The sequence below is a fragment of the Grampus griseus genome (genome assembly GCF_964374135.1).
Source record: "Grampus griseus genome assembly, chromosome: 3".
In the NCBI taxonomy this organism is placed as follows: Eukaryota; Metazoa; Chordata; class Mammalia; order Artiodactyla; family Delphinidae; genus Grampus; species Grampus griseus.
Window position 1 is genome coordinate 34,005,172 of NC_139019.1, and position 21,544 is coordinate 34,026,715.

Consider the following 21,544-nt stretch of genomic DNA (forward strand, 5'->3'; position numbering starts at 1 on the left):
AATGTCAAGCCTAAAAGCATTCTTTTCCACCTCAGGTTTGTAAATTAAAACATGTAACATGTAGTTACCAAATTTTCTCAGAGAATTTGCTGAATTTTGTGGTCAAAAGTAATTACATCATGCTTTTGCTTTCCCCCTCTCTCTCACAAACAATTGTCACTGACACCAGTGAGGACACAAAGTGTTGAATGTCTGTGGCTGGGTCTTTCAAACTCCATGAAACTCTCACTTGTTGGCTTAATCTGAACCTTATTGTCTGGAAATAGTCCCCAAACCAAGCATAATTTTCTACCTTAGAAAGGACGTTTTTTACTATTTTCAATGGTCAATGATTGGACAACCACAAAGGTAGATCACATTTAAGTAGAGAAAATAGACGTGCTCTTGATATTTGAGCAAAATATTACAATCATTTGAGGAAAGGTAAATGGCAGGAAATGTCAGGGTATTATTGTCCTGAGATATTAGAGAAGTCACTTTTGTCATCTTTCCTTTCTTTGAGCCCCTCCGGCATATGAAAGCTACAGGTCGAAATGTTAGTATGCAGCTGCACTCTGTCTTATACCATTCTGGAATTGTGTCTCATGTAAATCTCACACACCAAGGAGATTGCCCTGCAAACCAAGGGCAAAGATCATGAGACAAAATTTTATGACTCTACACCATGCCTCTCTTGTCTGCATGCCCAGCGCACTGCAGGGTCTTATCATGTTGTTGTCGAAGAACTGGCTGACTCAATAAATGGATGGATTCTTATGCTGGGACCCTGGGAAAAAATGCTTTGGTTCATTTTGAAAAAGAGAAATTAAAATTCTTTAATGACATAGAATAAATAACATTCTAGTCATCAACTGGTGATATTACTTTCTTTCCCCTCTCCACCTCACCATATCTAAGTTCTGTCTGAATTTTTAGCAAGGATTAGAGAAGAAAAAGCCCCCCAAATATCACAGAGATAAGTCATGCACTGTTGGGGAAGAAAAAAGTTTTCCCGAGTACAACCACCAAAGAAACCCCTCAAGAAAAACACTAAAGAAGAAATGAGGTCTAGAGCAAGCTTAAAGAATGTAAATGCTCATTCCAGGACAATTATGAAACTAGGTCAGAAAGTTCTATGTTAGGTATTTGAGCATTTTTTCCTCTACCCTCAATTGGAAGATAAGGAAACACTGGATGTAAAACTCTTCCTTCCTGAGACATTGTACATATATACAATGGAATACTACTCAGCCATAAAAAGAACGAAATAATGCCATTCACAGCAACATGGATAGAACTAGAGATTATCATACTAAGTGAAGTAAGAAAGAAAAAGACAAATGTCATAAGATATCACTTATATGTGGAATCCAAAATATGACACAAATGAACATATCTATAAAACAGAAACAGACTTACAGACATAGAGAACAGACTTGTGGTTGCCAAGGGGGAAGGGGCTGGAGGACGTGTGGACAGGGAGTTTGGGATTACCAGGTGCAAACTATTATATGTAGGATGGATAAACAACAAGGTCCTACTGAATAGCACAGGGAACTTTATTCAATATCCTCTGATAAACCATAATGGAAAAGAATATTAAAAAAAGAATGTATATATACGTATAACTGAATCACTTTGCTGTACAGCAGAAATTAACACAACATTGTAAATCAACTATACTTCAATAAAAAAAAAACCCTTCCTGCATGAGCAGGAGTAAAGCAATGTACTCTCACAGGTGTTGAGAGAAGACTAGATTTCTACTTATTTTAATTACTTCTCTCACCCTTTTCAACACACACACACACACACACATACCCACACACACACACACACACACACATTTAAAACCTAAAGCTGCCTACCTCGTGTTAGTTGGAGCAGAAAATGGTGGCTCACTGAAACAGCCTTTGTATGCGCAGCCCATGGCATGGAAACATCAAAATGTCCCTGCCCATGGTTCACTGCTTTAAGGAGCCTTTCTTTATGATACAAGAGTCATTGGCCATATCTGGTTTGGAGGCTGCCTGGACACATGGGAGAAGTGCAAACACACAGTGGCAATGAGTTGCGTGTGCCTGAAAGTTGTGAAATTCTCCTATGTCTCGTAGAAGCATGTAGGTATGCACATGGCAGCCTGCTCTGCTTGTGAATGGCAGTAAGATTCAAGTTCATTGCATAACCCCCTTAACTGCTAACCAATAAATTGAAAACTGAGGTGGGAATAAAACTAATTTTCCTGGCTATTTTCTAGCAACAGATCCATCATGACTTTCCTGAATCCACATATGGTCTCTGTTAACAGATTGAACTTAGACTGAACCTTGCACTCAACCAAGTTTCCCTACAATCTATTCATGACAAGCTACTTATTACAAGTATTTTTTTTGGAGAAACAGGCAATATAAATTAACCCTTTCAAAATGAATCTAATAAAATCTGAAAGACGTATTTTCATGAATAACTTTTTATAACATTATGGTGTTATTTATTTTCATGACTGGGTCATTTTTGAACCTGAGCTAAATCATATAGGCTTTTCTGTTTAGTATTCTAGATAAGCAGCAGCTACATGGTGAATTCGCTCAGTTTTACATTGGCCAAATCTCACATATATTTCCAAAGGGCAGTCTGTGCTTTTAGCATTCACTAATGAAATCACACGTTACAATCTCACTGCCACATACCGCTCCTTCAAGACAGGATGTCACAGCTCTAGAAACAACTTGTAAGCTTCTTCTCTTTTAATAGCTGAGGCCACAGGGAAATAAGTGATCAGGGGGTAGGAGGAAGGAATATTTTAAAGGCAAAATTCAAACTATACTTGTGATTTCTGAAAAAAAAAGTCAATTATGACAAACAAGTCTCTAGCTATTCTTGTTGAATTACTTTTAGTACTTTGAAATAAGTTAATTAGCAATAGGCTACAATCCCAGACATACAGAGCAAGAGCTAGAAGATTTGTACTTCATGTAATAAAGCCAAATATTAGTGTCTTCAGTTGATACATGCAGAATTTTCTTCTGAAGTCCTCCAAGGCCAGATATTCTAAGAAATTTTCATATACCCAGCATTTTTTTATTGTTGTTCTTACATTGAAAAGATTATGAAAGAAAACATGTTATCAACTGAACGTGATACATTAGAAGCTGAAATGTCATTGCATAGAGTGCTGTTAGAAAGTTATTTGAGATTTATGCAACAATTTTGTTAGGTGGGGCACACTTTTTTTTTTTTTTTTTTTGGTACGTGGGCCTCTCACTGTTGTGGTCTCTCCCGTTGCGGAGCACAGGCTCCGGAAGCGCATGCTCAGTGGCCATGGCTCACGAGCCCAGCCACTCCGCGGCATGTGGGATCTTCCCAGACCAGGGCATGAACCCGTGTCCCCTGCATCAGCAGGCGGACTCTCAACCACTGTGCCACCAAGGAAGCCCAGGTGGGGCACACTTTTGACAGAGAAATGTTGGCTTATATCACTTCACTTAAATAAGCACTTATACTTATTGGAATCACCCTTGATAATTAATAGATCAGTCACCCAAAGCTGTGTCTTGCAAGTACACCCAGCACAAACAAGTTTTCAGGGACACTCATTCAAACAAGGCCAAGAAAAATACGTCTCCTGCTGCCAAAAAGGGCAAGAAAAAGAATTGGTTGAAAATATGATATCTGGCCATCTCACTTCCTGCTCCTTTCTGCCTGGAATGAGTTGTAAAACCTTGGGGAAGGAAGTTGGAATGTTTACCAATATTAAAGAATCAGCAATTCCCTTTACACAATGCTTTGTTTACACATCCCCCCCCCCCCCCCCCCCGTCTCAACTCCTTTGGTCTCCACCACCCAGGATTCTTGATACTTGTCAGTCAATTCCAACCTTGCCCAATGAGATGGGCAGAAACTTAAGACCACAGAGAAAGTTGATTGTCTATATGACTCAATCTGAAGAGTTTGCATTTTAGTAGATAAGCCCTGGGCTAGGTTTTCACCAACTCTTTGATTTGCCTCATTGTCAACATGATCTGAGCTTCTGCATAGATACAGCCTCAATTGTTTTAATGAGAAAAAGAACAACAAAGAAAAAGAACATGTAAAGCCTAATTCACATCAGAAATTTTCAAACCAAATGGAAATAAGTGCACTGAAAAGGGGTGAATGAAAAGAAACTTGAAAGCAAGTCCTGACATCTGGAAGCTGGCCGGACTCTCACAACTAGGCCAAGTTCTCCTCCTGTTGGGCATAATCTCCCAGAATACCACCTCAGACAAGATTACTTGAGATCACGAGAAAGTGAGATAAAAAAGGATACTTTGTAATTTTGTCTGAGCACAGAAACCGTCTCACCTACAAAATACAAAACACTGACCTCTCTAGACTAAAATGAACAACTTTGATTTCTTTGCCAATTAGTTTATCATCGCTCTAGTCCTATAGATAAGACATATTGAGATACCCAATTATAGACTTGCCCTGACAGCATCCAATCTAAAGAGGACCTCTGCTTCCTTTAAACCTTCCCCCAAGTCACCAACCTAAACCTTGATTCTATAAGAAGTCCTTTCTACCCTCTCTCACTGGGATATCTCATGGTTCCCATTGTGTGTGTCCTCCCAAAGGCCTCCTCTCACAGCCTCAGAACGTGGTCTGGGCTGTCCACATCTAGTCCATTTTACTTCTTGAATCAGAAAACTCTTACTTGTTCATCTACTTGACAGTTCATGGCACAGTTCTTTTCAACCCAAACAAACCCCCCATTCCCTAAGTTGCTGGCTGAAGTCCCCACACTATTGTGCCATGACCTGGTTGACTAAATAACCCTGCTGCCTAGACACTTCATCTTTATTCCCTCTACCCCCATCGCCAGCTACATACTAGGTCAGTTCCTCTTCAGATATTAAGCTCCAGCAATTCCATATAAGAAAATTGAGATCCAGAGAGATTTACTAAAGTGAGTAAACCTCTATCCTAAACCATACTTCCATGATTTTTAGAAAAGTATATGTATCCTCTCTCTCTCTCTCTCTCTCTCTCTCTCTCTCTCTCACACACACACACACACACACACACACACTCACCAGGCACTGAATGGGTATCTGACCTCTCAATAGCTTGGCAATTCTCTCCAGTCTTTGACTCTCTTGCTACTGATAATGAAAGGCTCCTATCCACATTTGCCTGTACTTTAATCTTACAACATTAGCAGAATGAAGGAGAGCAAGAGCTTTTATGCGCATGCCTGCTTCAAACATTCTTAGGTCAAAAGTTGTTAAGAGAGAGTTACAAGACAACCCTCCCTCCTTCCATACCCCAGCATGACCCAGGCTAAAATCACTCTTCTGTCACACAGCCTCAGGGTTGCAAGCTATTACAGAATCTTTTTTTTTTTTTTTACTGCTTAAAATCAGGGCTGGGAGGCCATTGGGTTGCAAAGAGCTGTGATGTTAATTGGTGCTGAAATGTTTATTGGTTTTGGTGGAAGACACTGAGTCTGGAAGTTACTAAGGCTTCTTCCATGGGGTGTGCTTTAGAGCCCAGGGGAACAAAGAATCCCTCCCAGGAGCATTTCCCTGTGCTTCTGAAGCACAGTAATCCAAGGATCGAGCTATGTGACATGGGAGAGAAGATACATGGGAGAGAATAACAGAGGACCATTATTTGGAAATCGATAATGGGCAGCTCTACCTTAGTGATAGGACAAGCAAATTTGAACTTAAATCTGGCAGGTCCTGTGGGTAGAGGAGTCATGGTTTAGATTTAAGGAAGAACTATCTGAACCTGGAGTGGGGAGGGGACTGATAAATCTTGGGGTTGACTCTCTTTCCAGATTTTTTAAAACCAACTTCATCTGTTGGTGGGGGCGATTCAGGCACAGCTTGTTGGCAGACAAGAGCAGTGCTGCTCAAAGTAAACCTCACCTGGGGTACGTTAGAAGTGAAACTCTTTGAGCATCGATTCATGAATCATAACCTCTGAGGGTGACATAAGCACTGCCCAGTTCGCCAAGCCCTGGGCTAGGGAAAAGAATGCTTTCTGGAGTTTCCTTCTGATTTACAAGCGACACTCCTTGTTCTAGCGGCTCAAAAGACCTAGACTCTTTTTTTTAATTGAAGTATAGTTGACTTACAATATTGTGTTAGCTTCAGGTGTACAGGAAAGGGATTCAGTTATATATATATACATTTTTTTCAGGTTATTTTCCATTATAGGTTATTATAAGATATTGAATATAGTTCCCTGTGCTATACAGTAAATCCTTGTTGCTTATCTGTTTTATATATAGTAGTTTGTATGTATTAATCCCATACTCCCAATTTATCCCTCCTTCCCTCCATTTCTCCTTTGGTAACCATAAGTTTGTTTTCCGTGAGTCTGTTTTGTATATAGATTCATTTGTATTACTTTTTAGATTCCACATATAAGTAATGTCATACAATATTTGTCTTTCTCTGTTGGATTTTCTTCAGTTAGTATGTTAATCTCTAGGTCCATCCATGTTACTGCAAATGGCAGTATCAATATTTCATTCTTTTTTATGGTTGAGTAATATTCCAGTGTGTGTGTGTGTGTGTGTGTGTGTGTGTGTGTGTGTGTGTGTGTATCATATCTTCTTGAACCATTCGTCTGTTGATGAGCACTTGGGTGTTTCCATGTCTTGCCTATTGTAAATAGTGCTACTATGAACATGTATGTATGTTTTGCAATTAGAGTTTTCGTGAAAGATCTAGATTCCGATTTGATAGCAGCACTGGCTCACACCACCACCTGAACAAATTATTTAGCCTTATTGTCCTTTGATTTTCTAAATTGCAAATTGGGAATAACATCTGTTGAACAAATGAAGCCTCTAATAGATATATGTTGAAAAAAAGAATCTTACAATGAAAGCATCTTGTAAACAATGATTATTCTAATGCTGGTTTTCCATTATGTCCTTGATATTCTTTCTCCTTAGGCATATGTAGCCCAAAGAAGCAGCTTTCCCTTTTACTGAATAGAATGATAGCAGACCAGCTAATGCGCTGACCTATTTGGGGGCGTAGTCTAGGGGGCGGAGCCAGAAAGCTGTCCATCATGAAGATTGATGTCACCTGTAGCTGTCTTTGAACCATTCTGAGTCTCACTCCCTCAGTGTGGTGTTTCTTGGCTCCTTAAAGCTGCTAGGATGACTGGTGCTGCAGGGGAACAACTTCCCAGAGCCCAGCCCCCCACCAGCTGGGTCAGTGCACTGACAGGGTAAATCGGCAGCACAAGTGTTGTTTGGGGAGTTGCTGTGAGCTAGGATGTGTCCCCACTGAAAGGAAAAAATAGTCTATTGTGCTTGTGAAGCACAAAGAGATAGGACCCAGGGAAGTCTGCCCTGAACAAAATCTGTGGTCCATCCCCAGGCCCAACTTCTGACCACTCTAGTCAAGGTTACAGGGCACCACGTTATGTTGTGCACAGTGCAGTCTGACAGCTGGTTCGCCCTTCCACGTTGTTCCCTGCAGCCTGATGTTCCCTGGCTCCACTGATCTTCCTGTCCATTTTCGGTCCTCATCTCTCCCTGACGTATGGAGGGCAGAATCTGCCTGCAAGCCGGGAGACCTGATTATGATTCCACCTTTGCTGCCAGTTAGCTCTGTGACCTTGGGCGACATTTTAGCAGTCCTCTGGCCTCAGTTTCCTTACTAAATGGAAAACAGTGACATGGGAAACAGGAACAAGGCAAGGAGGACTGAGTCAGGTCACCTCTAAGTTCCCTTCCTTTTTATTATCCAACAGCAGTGCTTCCCTGGGGGACCCCTGCCAGCGTTCTATCTTGAGGCAAAGCCATACACTTCAGATCTGCTCTTTCAGATCTGCTCTTTCATAGCCTTTCCCATCCCACCTCCAGTATACTTTATCTTCCCAATGCCTAGACCTGACTTTGCCCTCCAAGATGACAAATAATGCATTACATGCACCCACTGCTAAGAAAGGTGAATTTCACCTAATTTGCAGGAATAAGCATGGGACTCGGAGTCAGACCCAAATAACAATCCTGCCTTTGCTAAACTAATCTGGGACTTTTGAGTAAGGTACTAGACATTTCTCAGGCTCCATTTTCCATCTCTAATGGATGTAATGCCTACTTTGCAAGGCTGCAAGGAGGATTAAATGGATACAATTCATGTAAAGCACTTAGCACAGTGCCTGGCACAGAAAGTGGGCTCAACAAATGTAGTTGCCTCCCTTTCCCCAGTTGGATAAAATTGGTGCTTATTAAAAACCAACCACATCCTTCTTCCTTACCCTCAAGGCAATGACTGTGATCATGAGACTAAATGGGCAGGACAGTTAGCATAGTATTAAAAAGAGAGCATTTAATAAATCATCATTACTATTACCATTATCATCATCATCGTGATATAAATTGTTGACTTGTATAAACATTTTCTAAATTAATTCGGCATCAATTTACTTACAGAGATGCACTCTGCTCCTTAAATATTCTGACAGGTGGTCTAGCTGAATTTTTTTTAACTAAAAAACACTATAATTTAATAAACTTCCACAAATTAGGGAAGGACTTGACTCAAGTTACACACCTTCTTTTTAAGAACGTGTGAATTCCGTGGGGGTGAGGTGCAAAAGCTGGTGTTTGAAAAATAAATTAAAAATAGGTCTTTAAGAAACTAAAATCTGTGTCTTTTGGCATTGATAAAATGTAGAGAACGCATCTGCAGTATTTAGAACCGGTGGCCAGATTGAAAGTTACGGTACCTAAATCCAGGCTGGATTTAGTTCCCTGAAAGCCACCCACATCTTCAAACACTGTTTTCTAAATTCGTGTGCTTAGAGTTTTGTTAACCCAAATATAGACATAATGAAAAATTATAGTGAAACTAGTCAAATCCAGGATTGTAGGATTTTAGAACTGGAAAGGATCTTGGAGATAATTGAATTCAAACTCCAAATTTTGCAAATGAAAATATACTAAAGGTCCAGAGAAGTCTTAACATTGCCTAGTGACTTCTCCTTTGGTGGCAAAGGACTTTCTCAGTGAGCAGCTTTGGCACAACAGCAAAAGGAAAGTGACAGTAAAAGTCTTTTTTGTGGGCTTTATCACTTGGTGAGAAGAGAAAAATATATTTTGGGGGAGTCAAGTGTTTTTTCACTACCTGTATCAGGAGTAATAAGTTACCTTTGCAAGGCATTATCCAAGGATTGACAATGACCTTTCCCTATAGGCCTCACCCAGAAAGCTGAAATATGTCCAAACCAAACCAAAGCAAACCTCTGGATTTCGCATTAACACCATACACAGAATACAGTTTTGTAATTGGTTTAAAAAGGGGCTTTCTAGTACTGAGACAAACTCCATTGAGAATGTTTATAGCACAAGTATCATGGCCAGGTTCAGATATATTTGCAAGTCATTTGCATAATCCTGGAGAGAAAATAGTTGACTCTACCTATAGGGTCTTCATTTCTACTTTTTAAATTCTTTTCCCACTCTCTCTTTTCACTGGTAAAACTCTACTTTTCCAGATATATAAGCCAGAGGCAAGTGAAACATTCTGAATTAGAGCAGCTGGCTGAGGACATTTTGTCAAAATTAATGCCATGGGCTGTTAATAAGTGTTATCTTAAAAAAAAAATCAAGTGCTTGGAAAACATTGTATTAGTTATAATTAAATAGGATTCTTCACTTAAATACTTGTTAGTGCCTTTTATATGCTGATGTGCATTGTGAATCTTTTGGGAGAGTTGTGTAGATATATATTATCATTTTCAACACTCTCCTAACTTATCTGATCGTTATTCTACAATTCCTACTTTGGTAATGCTGTACTAAAGCATAAGTAACCAAAAAGCAGTTCAACGTATAACTTGCAAAGTCCTATTGCATGAAATTGCATGAGAGAAAAATGAAAGTCATTTATTCCTTGAGTAGATTTTCCTTCTTGACTTCCCAAAGGCTATTCCCTACACAGGTATGGAGTCAGGATATGGTTCTTGGCCAAATGCAAAGTAGGCAAATTGTACAGAAAAGTGTTTTCCTAAGCATAGAACTATACAACAGAAGGTAAAGCTGGAAGGGAAGACTCCTTTCATGCCCAATATGTAAATGTTCGAAGTAAAGCTTTTTAAATTAAAGGTGTAGCAAGAATGAACAGAATTAGAGTCAGCCATTCCCCAGGCCCCTCCTGTCCCCTTCCCACCTCTACTGGGGATTCCTCAAAATCTGGAGGATCTATGGGGTAGGTTTGAAAACAACACATTCTTATGTGTATATAACTCCCTCATTTTTAAGTATGTAAGGTAAGTTGTTATTTATGAGAACAATTAATTTTTATAGAAAGTGGTTCTATTAAAGAAAAAGTCTTCTTGTTCTGATGAATACGTTGATGGGACTAACTGAAAGTAGGCTTAGGGCCAGGGAGAGAGGTGAATAGTTTGGTGCAATAATCTAGAGGAGAGTGTAGCGTCTCCACCGCAACATGGGGTTGGGGGAAGAAAACAGATGAGAAAATGACAGGAAGGGGGTGGAGGAGAGGAGTCAGTCAGAGGACTAGAGTCTAGGGTGAAAAGTGGTACAGATGTCTCAGAAGATATTCCAGGTCAGGAGATTTGTAATTCCAGATGAGTCTAAAATTCAACTTTAAGGCATCTACATTATTGTGATTATAAAACCTCCCTTTTATGCTCAGATCTTCAGTAAAGTCCAAATAAACCACTATATAGAAATTGAGCAAGAAGCAAGTTTCATGTCTCAGGTTATAGAGGGTGGGACATGGATAGGCCACATGGAACAATCAACCCATAAACTTACGTAATCCAGAAGCAACAAGGGCTCGTTCCATAAGAATGTAAGAAATCTAGACCTCAGCAGAAATCTTAGGGAAGGCTTTACACTTGCATAGAGCGTACAGTGAGGATCCCCAGTAAGGGCTGGGGATCTTACTTCGGTTGAAAGAACAGGGAGATCCCAGCAAATACCTGAATAACAGAAGGAAGTTATACTTTTGCGTGGAGGAATACTTCCTCTCCAAGGACCCGTGGCTTTCATTGCCAAAAAATGCAGTATCCCCCAAACGAGCTAACCTATATTCCTAATGATCAACTGGATCTGCTTGGATGCCTTTCTAGCACTTTAAATTTAGCATAATCCTGATTGTGTCTCCCCGCTGTCCTCCCCAAGTTCCTGTATCTTTGTTTCTTGCTTCTTTGAATGCATCCATCACTCACTCTACTTCTCAAGAAGAAACTTTATTCTCCCCTCTTTTTTTTCATTCACATCACATAGCTAAATAGTCAGCCAACTTTTGCTGTCGCATACTGTCCCCTTCTACATTTTCTCACTTCTTCAGTTTAGCTTGCATATCCTTGCTAAAATGGTTCCAAGCACCTCTTAACTGCTTACTTTCTCCACTCCATCTACCCTCCATGCTTCACCAATTATCTACCCAAAATGCACATCTGGTCAAGTCACTCCACCACTAAATATCATTTTCTAGCTCCCCATTGCTCATAGGATGATGTTCCCTGTAGCCTGGCTTTTAGTCATCCTCAGTGCCAGTTCCTAAGCTCCGACCAGTGCCGGCTACAACCCCAGAGCCCTCCTCCACCTCACCTGTGATGGTGACATTTTTTTCTCTTTTAGATGCTATGATTTATTATATTTAATGTGGTAACATTTAGATTCATTGTAATTTAATCTCTCATCACTTTAAGTTGTACAATTCATTAACTATATCCTCTAGACTGTGCAAGAAGGCTTTTAGCCTTCTTGCAAATGCGTTCCTGCCCCACTACAAATTTCATCTGCCGTTCTCCACCACATAGCATTTTCACCTCTAAAGGCCACCCACAGCATTTTCACCTCTGAATCTTTTCTTCTCCTTTTCTTGTCTTTCCCTACAAGACCTTGTGCAAAACATTCATTCTCTGCCTCTTTACCATAATTCAAAATATCAGTTAAAGTTAAAAATAAAAGATGTGATAGGAATTGTGTTTGTTCTTCAATGTTTGCCTTGTTTAATACTTTAACTCAAAAGAATAAATAATATGTACAATGCTACATGTTGTATCAGGGGAATGAGTTACAAAGATCTTTGGTGATTGCTAATTACACCTCACAGGTGACCACTACCCTACATGTATGTCTGGGCTTGACCAATGGAATGCCTACTCTCTGGAGATTGATTCTTGCTAACGATTGATTCTTGCTAAAAATGTAGTGTAAAGGCATAGAATACAGCTTGAGAAAAATGGTGCTTGAGTCTTTGTTTCATTATTCATTGTTCAAGTGGCTTTAGGCAAAACATTTCACTTCTCTGAACTTTAATTTTTATCTGTTATACAGTATCTACTTCCCAGGATTGTTATGCAGATCAAATGGAATCAAGTATGTGAAAATACTCTGAAAAAAGTAGAGAAAGGGCTTTATAATCTATAAAATGCTGTGCAAATGTGAAAAGGAGTGCTATGAAAAGATAACTGGACATGGGGTCAAAATGCATGGTGCAGGGATTCCCTGGCAGTCCAGTGGTTAGGACTCCATCTGTGCTTCCACTGCAGGGGACCCAGGTTCGACCCCTGGTTGGGGAACTAAGATCCTGCAAGCTGCATGGTATGGTAAAAACAAAACAAAAACAAACACAAACAAACAAAAACCATGGTGCTGTGGGTTGACCTGTGTCTTACAAAATGACGTATTCAAGTCCTAATCCCCAGTACCTGTAAGTGTGACCTTATTTAGAAATAGGGCATTTGCAGATGTAATTAAATTAAGATGAGATCACTAGGGTGGGCCCTAATCCAATATGACTAGTGTCATTATAAGAAGAGAAGACAGAGAAGCAGGGAAGAATGCCATGTAAAGGTGGGTGCAGAGACTGGAGTGATGCATCTGTAAGCTAAGAACCACAATGGATGCCAACCATCGCCAGAAGTTAATGCAGAGGCATGGAAAAGATTCTCCCTCAAAGCTCTCAGAAGGAGCGAGTCCTGCTGACACCTTGATTTCAGACTTCTAGCCTCTGGAACTGAAGGATGGTAAATTTCTTTTGTTTTTAAGCTACCCAGCAGCCTGTGATACTTTGTTGTGGCAGCCCTAGGAAACTAACTCACATGGGTGTGAATTAACTCCATCACTAATTAACTATTTGAATTTGGGTTTAATTATTTAAAAATTTCCCCTGATAACTTAAGGACACTTACCTTTCTGTGATTGTTTCTCTGAGACCACTGGCCACCCCTTTGACCACGGTGCTAGCTTTGGGGGTCAGCACCACCTGAGATATAAAAAATGATCCCTTCTTCCTTCTCTCAGTGATGGATGCCTGAAGAAACTGGATCAGTTTTTCCGGGTCTGTGGTGTTGGCCCAAGGTGCTGGCATCATCTGCCCAGGCCAGAGAAAGGGTACTTCCAGAGCAACTGGACTGTGGTAGAAGACCAGCACTTGGTAGTCCTTCTCCCACAGGTACTTTAGACTCACTTCCTGGGCAAAAATCGCTGGGCACATTTTATTTCCATAGATGTCTTTCAGCATTTGGACGAGTTTTTCATGGTGATACTTCTGCATCCCATAAAAGTGGTTGAAGTCCAAGAATACTACCTCCTTATGGTGATCTGTGAGGAATGCATTGATCTCCTCAAGGCCTTCATTGACTTTGGCACTGAACAAACCATGAGCAAAGTAGAGTTCATTGTCGGGGTCTCTAGGCTTGGTGGAAATTCGAAGATCAAAATAACGGATCCCAGCTCCTAGCTGACCAGTAAAGTTCATGGTTTGAGTGGCTAGCCACTTCCGCATCAGCTTTTTCGCCACAGTTCCAAACACAGATACAAAATTCTGGACAGTTTCTGGCTGTTCAGGCCCCACTGGAGAGGCTTCATCAATGTAGAAGCTGAAGGAATCATGAGATCCTAGAAGAATAACAAGGCACAATGTGGTTACATTTCAGTCCTTTGTCCTTCCCAACTTCTTTCCCTCTTGCCATGTCCATATCTCTCCCTCAAATGAGCCAAAGGAAATACTAAGGAATATTTACCTAGTACATTCGAATGTCTTAGAAGGGTCTTTTTTTATAACCTAGTATAGTACATGGAGGACTTCAACTGACCAAATGGTTTGTAAAATGATAAGAAAAAAATCCCAACTAATCAATTTTTTAAAATTCAAAAGATCATCTTCTACTTCTGTAAACCAAGAATTTAATATATTCATTAGGGTTGGTTTTCCATATAGGTGGCGTAAGTGACCATTCATAAAGTAGAATTGATAGGAACTCACCAGTTCCCAAATACTTTGTCTACAATCTTGCCCTTTCCCTCTATTTTGGGTTGATTGTAAGCCTAGAGGGCTTGTTTCAATGAATAAAGAAGACCTTTTCACAGGTAGATGATCAGTGTTACTTCCTGCACTTTGGAAAGCACAAGAGGTCACGGGAATAAAGGAGGGGAGAAATAAGGCAAGAGGACGGTACAATTTCTGATATTTTAACATCATTCTCGACCTGCAATTGGGCAACTGTGAATGTAGATGAAGTCAGGTACTTTTTACATATTGAATAAACAATTATTTTTTTTCTTGCAAATTAACACAACTGACGGTATTTAAAAATTAACTAGTAGACTATTTTCTTCACAGATATTTCCTCTCTACAGTGAATGCTCTCTTTGGAGTTGCTTCCAAATTTAGAAGAATTTCTTCCTAGGGAGAACCAATTTAATTATTTATTTTTGGCAGTTACAAATATCAAACCTCCAGAAATGTAGCAATGAACATGTGTATGATTTGCCTGTAAGTACAGAGTGCCATTTAAAATATCATTGGACATAATAAAGGAAAATTATTTCATTTTAATTTTAGAGACACAGATGTAGAGAACAAATGTATGGACACCAAGGGGGGAAAGTGGTGGGGTGTGGTGGTGGTGGGATGAATTGGGAGATTGGGATTGACATATATACACTAATATGTATAAAATGGATAACTAATAAGAACCTCTGCATAAAAAAATTAATTAAATTACATTAAAAATTAAAAAAATATCCAGAAACATTACAGAGAATCTTCACTTAAAAGTTCTTTTAAATAATTTTTAAAGGTAAACGTAAGATTACCAGATCAAAATAAAGTTCTTTTGACTCTGAAAAAAAAAAAAAGCCTCCTTTACTTCTTGGTAAAATTAAATTAATATATTCTGGATTTTTCACACATTAGAAAATGCAGATGTCATTATTCCCCATCTGTTACTCAGGCTTCCTTACACCTTGTTGCTCACTCCTGATTTACATCCATTGAAGTACAGCTTTTTCTAGATTTTTCACTCTTCCAACCCAAGATGTGTACTTGTGCACACGCACACACACACACACACACACACACACACACACACACACACCTGTAAGTTTATTATCACCTCAGGGCCTTTAACTGTTAAGCTATTTGAAGCAACATTTTTTAGTGATGCAATATTTATCTTTGTCTATATTCCATATCTATGTCAATCTATATCTCTATGCCTATAGAGATATATCTATTTATCTATGCCTAGCAGTAAACAGACTACAGTAATTACAAGAGTATGGATATTAGACACCATGGTGGGTTGTTAGAAAAAATAGTTTGAAACATGCTTTGATACCTTGTAAATCATAACCTTTCAAGACTTGGAACAGATAATTCCTCAGAATTATTGGAATTTTTCAAACAATGAAAGGTAACCCCAAAATATAGAAATACCACATTTACTTTCATCCGGAACTATCTGATCTATTTATCTTTAGTAGATGGTATGGGAAGAAAATGTCAGCACTTTCTGGATAAGGAAAACTGTCAGTTTGGATCTGGCATTGGCAAATTTTAATAGGGATTTAAATTGCTGCATGTTGATTTATTAGTTGCTGTTCAGTGAATGGCTAATATAAATGAAGAAACTAAACTGTACTATGGTTTAATATACAGCAAGATTATGTTTAAAGAAAGAAATAAAAAAGTGAGCTTAAGAAGAGTTATAATGGGCTTCCCTGGTGGCGCAGGGGTTGAGAGTCTGCCTGCCGATGCAGGGGACACGGGTTCGTGCCCCGGTCCGGGAGGATCCCACATGCCGCGGAGCGGCTGGGCCCGTGAGCCATGGCCGCTGAGCCTGCGCGTCCGGAGCCTGTGCTCCGCAACGGGAGAGGCCACAACAGTGTGAGGCCCGCGTACCAAAAAAAAAAAAAAAAAAAAAAAGAGTTATAATGAAATGATCTAGGATTGGATTAAAATAAGTATAAATAAGTAAATAAACCCTCAAAATAAGGGTTAATTTATAAAATTTTAAATTAATTTACAGGCACGTGAAGAAAAGGTGGATGAAAGTAATTAGTTACTTCTGTAATCTAATAGAAGGCATAATTGGAAGCACACAGAAAGGGAATTAAATATGACTAGACTTCTTTCAGAAATGAGTTGCTCCTTGTTTTTGACACATTACTAGAAATATTAATTTGTTATTAAGGCCAAAATAAGGTAATATTAAAAATTAAAAACAGATAACAGGCAGAAGGAGAAACCACTGATACCCCCACCAGTATTTGTTCTAAGCTTGATGAGCAGAATTATTCACCAGATGCAAATATTATTTGAAGAGAATTAAATTATCAATCAACATAAAACACTATCTATGCATTTTGGGAGAAAATACATTATCTAACATTGGCCAAGAAAGAATATTTTCAAGACTTTTAATTTCATTTGGAATAGTAGTTCCTCCCAAATTTCAAAATTTCCTCTAAACCATGAAGCTTTCTATTTGTTTGAACTTAAAACAAAAATACAGCACTACTACTTTATGACTTATTCAATAACAGAGAAAGCCTCTGGCCCAGCCCTGTGTCTTTAAAATCAGGGAGCCTGCCCATGAGCAAAACAGTGCTAAACACTATTTCTTTGTTCTAAATCCACAACCTGTGTGCCTTATCTGGTCTAATATTTTGCTTCTACACTGGTTCAGTGTTCCTACCCTCTTGTCCTCTTATTCTTATTTTATCTACCGCCCAAACTCGTACCTTGGACATGATACTTAAAGTTGCTCCTTTGATTCTGAACTTAGCTTTTCAATTTTGGCTTTGATTTGTCCTCTCTACTTAGACAAGAGCTGGCCACTCCCATTATGAACCCAGGCCAGTCAAGTTCCTTTGCTCTGACTCTGAATAAGTGAATGGAATGGAAGAGGTTATTTTCTTTCATTTCTTAGAAACAGCCACTTTTATTAGTTTCTCCTCAGTCGGCTACATCATTCCCTCATTCAGACAGTAGGCATACTTCTAAGACAGAGCTTAACATTCCCTGCCATCCTGACATTTACATCTCTCTGTTGAGTGTAGGCCCAATCTAGTGACTTTTTTCTAATAAATTAAATAACACAAACATGATGGGATACCACTTCTGAGATTATGCTGCAAAAGACTGTGACTTCCATCATGCTACTCTTTCTCTTGCTGGTTTTGATGAAGCAAACTGCTGTGTTGCAGAGGTCCATTTAACAAAGACCTGGGAATGGCCTCCAGCCAGCAGCAAGTTAGGAACAGAGCCCCTCAGTCTAACAGCCCTCAAAGATCCGAATCCTTCAATAGCCACTGAGTAACCTTGGAAGTACATCCTGCCCCAGTGGGATCTTGACTGCAGCCTTGTGAGAGATCTTGAAGCAGAGGGTTCAGTTAATATTTGCCTAGACTCCTGACCCACAGAAACTGTGTCTTGTTTTAAGTGACTAAGTTTGGGGATAATTTGTTACATAGCAATAGTTAACTAATGAAAGCTATAACAACCCTTTGGGGTTAATGAGGGCATTTGAGGTCTACAAACCCAAGTGCCTAATATAAGAACTTGAAATGTTAATGAAGAGAAATTAAATTCAAAATGTTCATACGCACCTCTTTATGCTTGTAAACTATGTATCAGCTAAGAGAGAGTGAAAGAAATCAAGTTGGTTTAAAAAGTTTTCTTGAATGGAGGAGTTATTCCATTCTGCATTCTGGTATGGATGATCTTAGATGTCATATAGTCTAATCAGCTAAAATGCAGCATCCATTTTAGTAACTCAACAGTGTAAGGGATCTCTGTGATCATCTCATTTTTATGGTCTCTTGTACTGAACTTAACATCTCATCCTATAATTTGCTGTGGTAGGAAGACTTCTAGGATGGCCCCCCCAACTTCCATCCCCTGTTATAGATGTCCTGTATAATCCCCTCCACTTGAACATGGTAAATATGAGGGATATCATTCTCATGATTATGTTCCAGTATATGGAAGAGTTTTTTTTTTCAGATGTAATTAAGGTCCCTAATCAGTTGGCTTTGTGTTAACTAAAGAGCGATTATCCTGAGTGGACCTAACCTAAGCAGGTAAGCCCATCAAACAGAGACAACAAGCAGCAGCAGATGTTCTGTTGTCCTTAAGAAACAAAATGCAATGTGGTAGAGAGGACCGTGTGGCAGTTGAAGTGATTAATAGCCTACCAAAATGATATGAAAATTACTTTGAGCTGAATATATCTGAACAATCAGCAGCCACATACAGAAACATTATCTAAATTTAAATAGAACCTCTGAAAATATAGTTACCATTGACTTCCCTCCCAGGGAGTTACTTGATTGGGGAAAAACAAAAACAAAAACAAAAACAAAAAACGACAGTTAGCACCAGAAGTGTGAATTCAGCTGCTTGTTAGAATTAAAAAAAAAAAAAAATAGAACCTTCCATATTCTCCCATTGAAGCTCTATCTACCCCTCTTTTGTTAAGTTTAGTATATAAGTCTTTTCTTTCTGGTTATTCCAGTAAGTTACTAGTCTCTGAGTGCTTCTGCATGTACACTGTGCATGCATAAATAAACATTGTCTTTTCTCCTGTTAATCTATCTATTGTTGATTAATTTGTAGACCACCAATCACTGGACCCAAGCCAGAAGAGGAAAAGATTTCCTTCTTATGAAGTGAAGAGTTGGCAGCTTCTAGGAGCTGAGGGCCACAGTGCTACAACTCAAAGAACTACATTCTGCCAACAATCAGCAAGCTTTCAAAAGGATCCTTAGCCGCAAATGAAATTACAGCCTTGGCCAATACTTTGATTTCAGACTGATGCAGCCTGGTCTTCATATTAAATTAGGCAATACAGTACTTTGAAAACAGCATTGAATGTGTTGGAAGACTAGGCTCGAATTCGAGCTCAGTTACTAACTCAAAGTTTAACACTGGAGGGTCATCGGATTGTTAACTCTTCTGGTTTCGGATTTTCCAATTTGTTCAATTAAGATACTCTCCACACCTACTTCATATGATTCTTACAAGGAAGAAATGAACCCATGTTCATGAAGTTTCCATAAAAGAACTATAAACCTTAAATTACAATTATTTTCATATGGTGATATACCTAGTCACAAAACATCTATTCACTTGTGGCTAAGAAAAACATTACCTAGACAAACACACATTGGGACATCTGTGCAAGCAGGAACGGAAATGATTTAAGTTGCAGGATTTAGATTTTTGTAAATAGTTTTTGAAAATCAGATTCTTATCCATCACTTGTCTAAGATTTAGCAAATGTAGGACAATCAACATTACCACATTTCTTGTTGCTTTGAACAGCAGCTAAATATTTACATTCTGCCATGTTAAGAAAATTGATCTGTTATGTATATTAAGCACTACCTCTCTTCCATTCAATATCTTTCCAGCATTATTTATAAAAGCTCTTTGAGATGGAGTTCTGGTTGGTCTCTCAGTTTGGTCACAGTTCCATTTCAAATTCTGCAAAATTATGGGTTTAATAAACATCAAAGAAAATGCATCAAGTTCATTTCATCTGTGAACCTTCAGAACAAGAAGGCCCAGGAGGCTAAGGTTTGACATGCTCATGAGTGTGCAATTCTGATATCTATATCCTGATCTTAGAATTCAGGCTCTGACTCCATCAATATAAGAACTGCTCCTCTCCTGGTCTCTGCAGGGCACTAAGCTTGCTTGCAAAAGTTTATGCATGGCACTCTGTATTTCCCTTTCCTTGCCTGTTTTATTCCTATTTTATTTAGCACAGTGCCAAGGTTTTTAAGATTCCTGCTTTCTGGGAACAGGTTTCCTGTGTATTTGATATCTTGGTACCTTTTGTGATTATAAGGCCAACACCACAGGAGTAGGGAAGCATATGTACCTGCAATCTGTGAACCAAAAGAAGACTGCTGGATGAAGGGGTGAAAGAGTATATTTAGCTTTTGACGCCCTTTTCTAGGGTAGAAGATAAGCAGGTGGTAGTATCTCCACTTTCCATGGGAAGAGACAGAGTTCTGGAGTGAAGTTTACCCACTGGTCTTCCCTTCATGAAAGTCTCAGTCCTAGTCTTCTGCAACTTACATGTATTCCCTTCTCTGTGGCAAAGCCTTTGTTCACTCATGGTGGTCTTCCTTTCCCCTGAATTCACAGTTCGTCTAGTCTGCAGCTTCTTCTCATCAACCAGTACCAGTTACTAGATGTTGTAACTAATGCTCATTATGTTCATTGAATTTTTATTCAGTCTTTATATCTTGCCCTCCACCTGCAATCCCCCAACATACATATTGATTTTAATCTAGATTATAAGCTTCCCCAAAAGAAAAAACTATGCCTTATAATCTCCTGTGCCCACTACTGTATCCAGCTTTATAAATATAAAAACATTTGGTTCAAGTCAATGGGTCAAAATTGTTCACATGGGATATGCTATAAAAGCAAAATCACTACTTCTACTAATAACCATTTTTACAGATTAGGCCATTATTGACCCCCTTTTTCTTTACTATTTCCTTTTAGATTTCTCAGAAAATTAGTCTACACAGCCTGGCTCTCTCTCCCTAACTTTGGTTCCATCTTTAACTGCTGTAATCACACTATCATGATTGTAACTCATATAAAACCTCTGTGAAATATCCTCAGTGACTACTAAAGAAACTCACCAGCCTTCTGTGATCTCATTCCTAAATTCTAGCACAGAGCTTAGCAGGCATTTAAGTTAACATTGTTGAGTAAAGGAATGAGTGAATCCTGCTCAACCTTGCTGGAACATTTGATACTGCTATACTTCCTTCTTGAAATATTTTCCTCCTTTGGCTTTTTAGCCATGACTCTTTCCTAGTTTTTCTACTTTCTTGTAACTGTCCTTTCTCAGTCTCCTTTTGCCGCCTCTTGCTGCTCTTCCAATTCCTAAATGAGAGTGTTATCCAAAGTTCTATTCAAGACTTCAACTTGCTCCATGCTTCTTCCTAGGGTGATCTCATTCATTTCTTTGGCCTCATGCCTTATAATAGATGCATAATAAATTGATCCCATCTAATCTGACCTCCATTACAGATTCCCTGTCTGCCTATCAGGCAACTAAATTTCATTGCTCCATGGGAAACTTAAACTTAAAATGTTTTAGATGAAGCATAGTATCTTCCCCTTCAAACCTGCTCCTTTATATGTGTCCCTATGATACTTATCTCATATTCCTTCCATCTCATCCTTGGATTCATCTTGAATTCTTACCTGCCCCTCAAACCTCACATTCAGTCAGCCTTAAAGTCCCATTGTAC

The 21,544-nt window shown here is 39.1% G+C and overlaps 1 protein-coding gene across 1 annotated transcript in view; it reads right to left on the minus strand.

Moving 5' to 3' along the window:
• PLCXD3 (phosphatidylinositol specific phospholipase C X domain containing 3) overlaps positions 1-21,544 on the minus strand; it is a gene marked incomplete at both ends in the record, with an annotated part of 183,982 nt that overhangs the window by 38,411 nt on the left and 124,027 nt on the right. Inside the window, one exon of the mRNA XM_082650270.1 lies at positions 13,165-13,873. Within this exon, the coding sequence (XP_082506396.1) occupies positions 13,165-13,873 (709 nt within the window). The remainder of the gene's footprint in view (positions 1-13,164; positions 13,874-21,544) is intronic.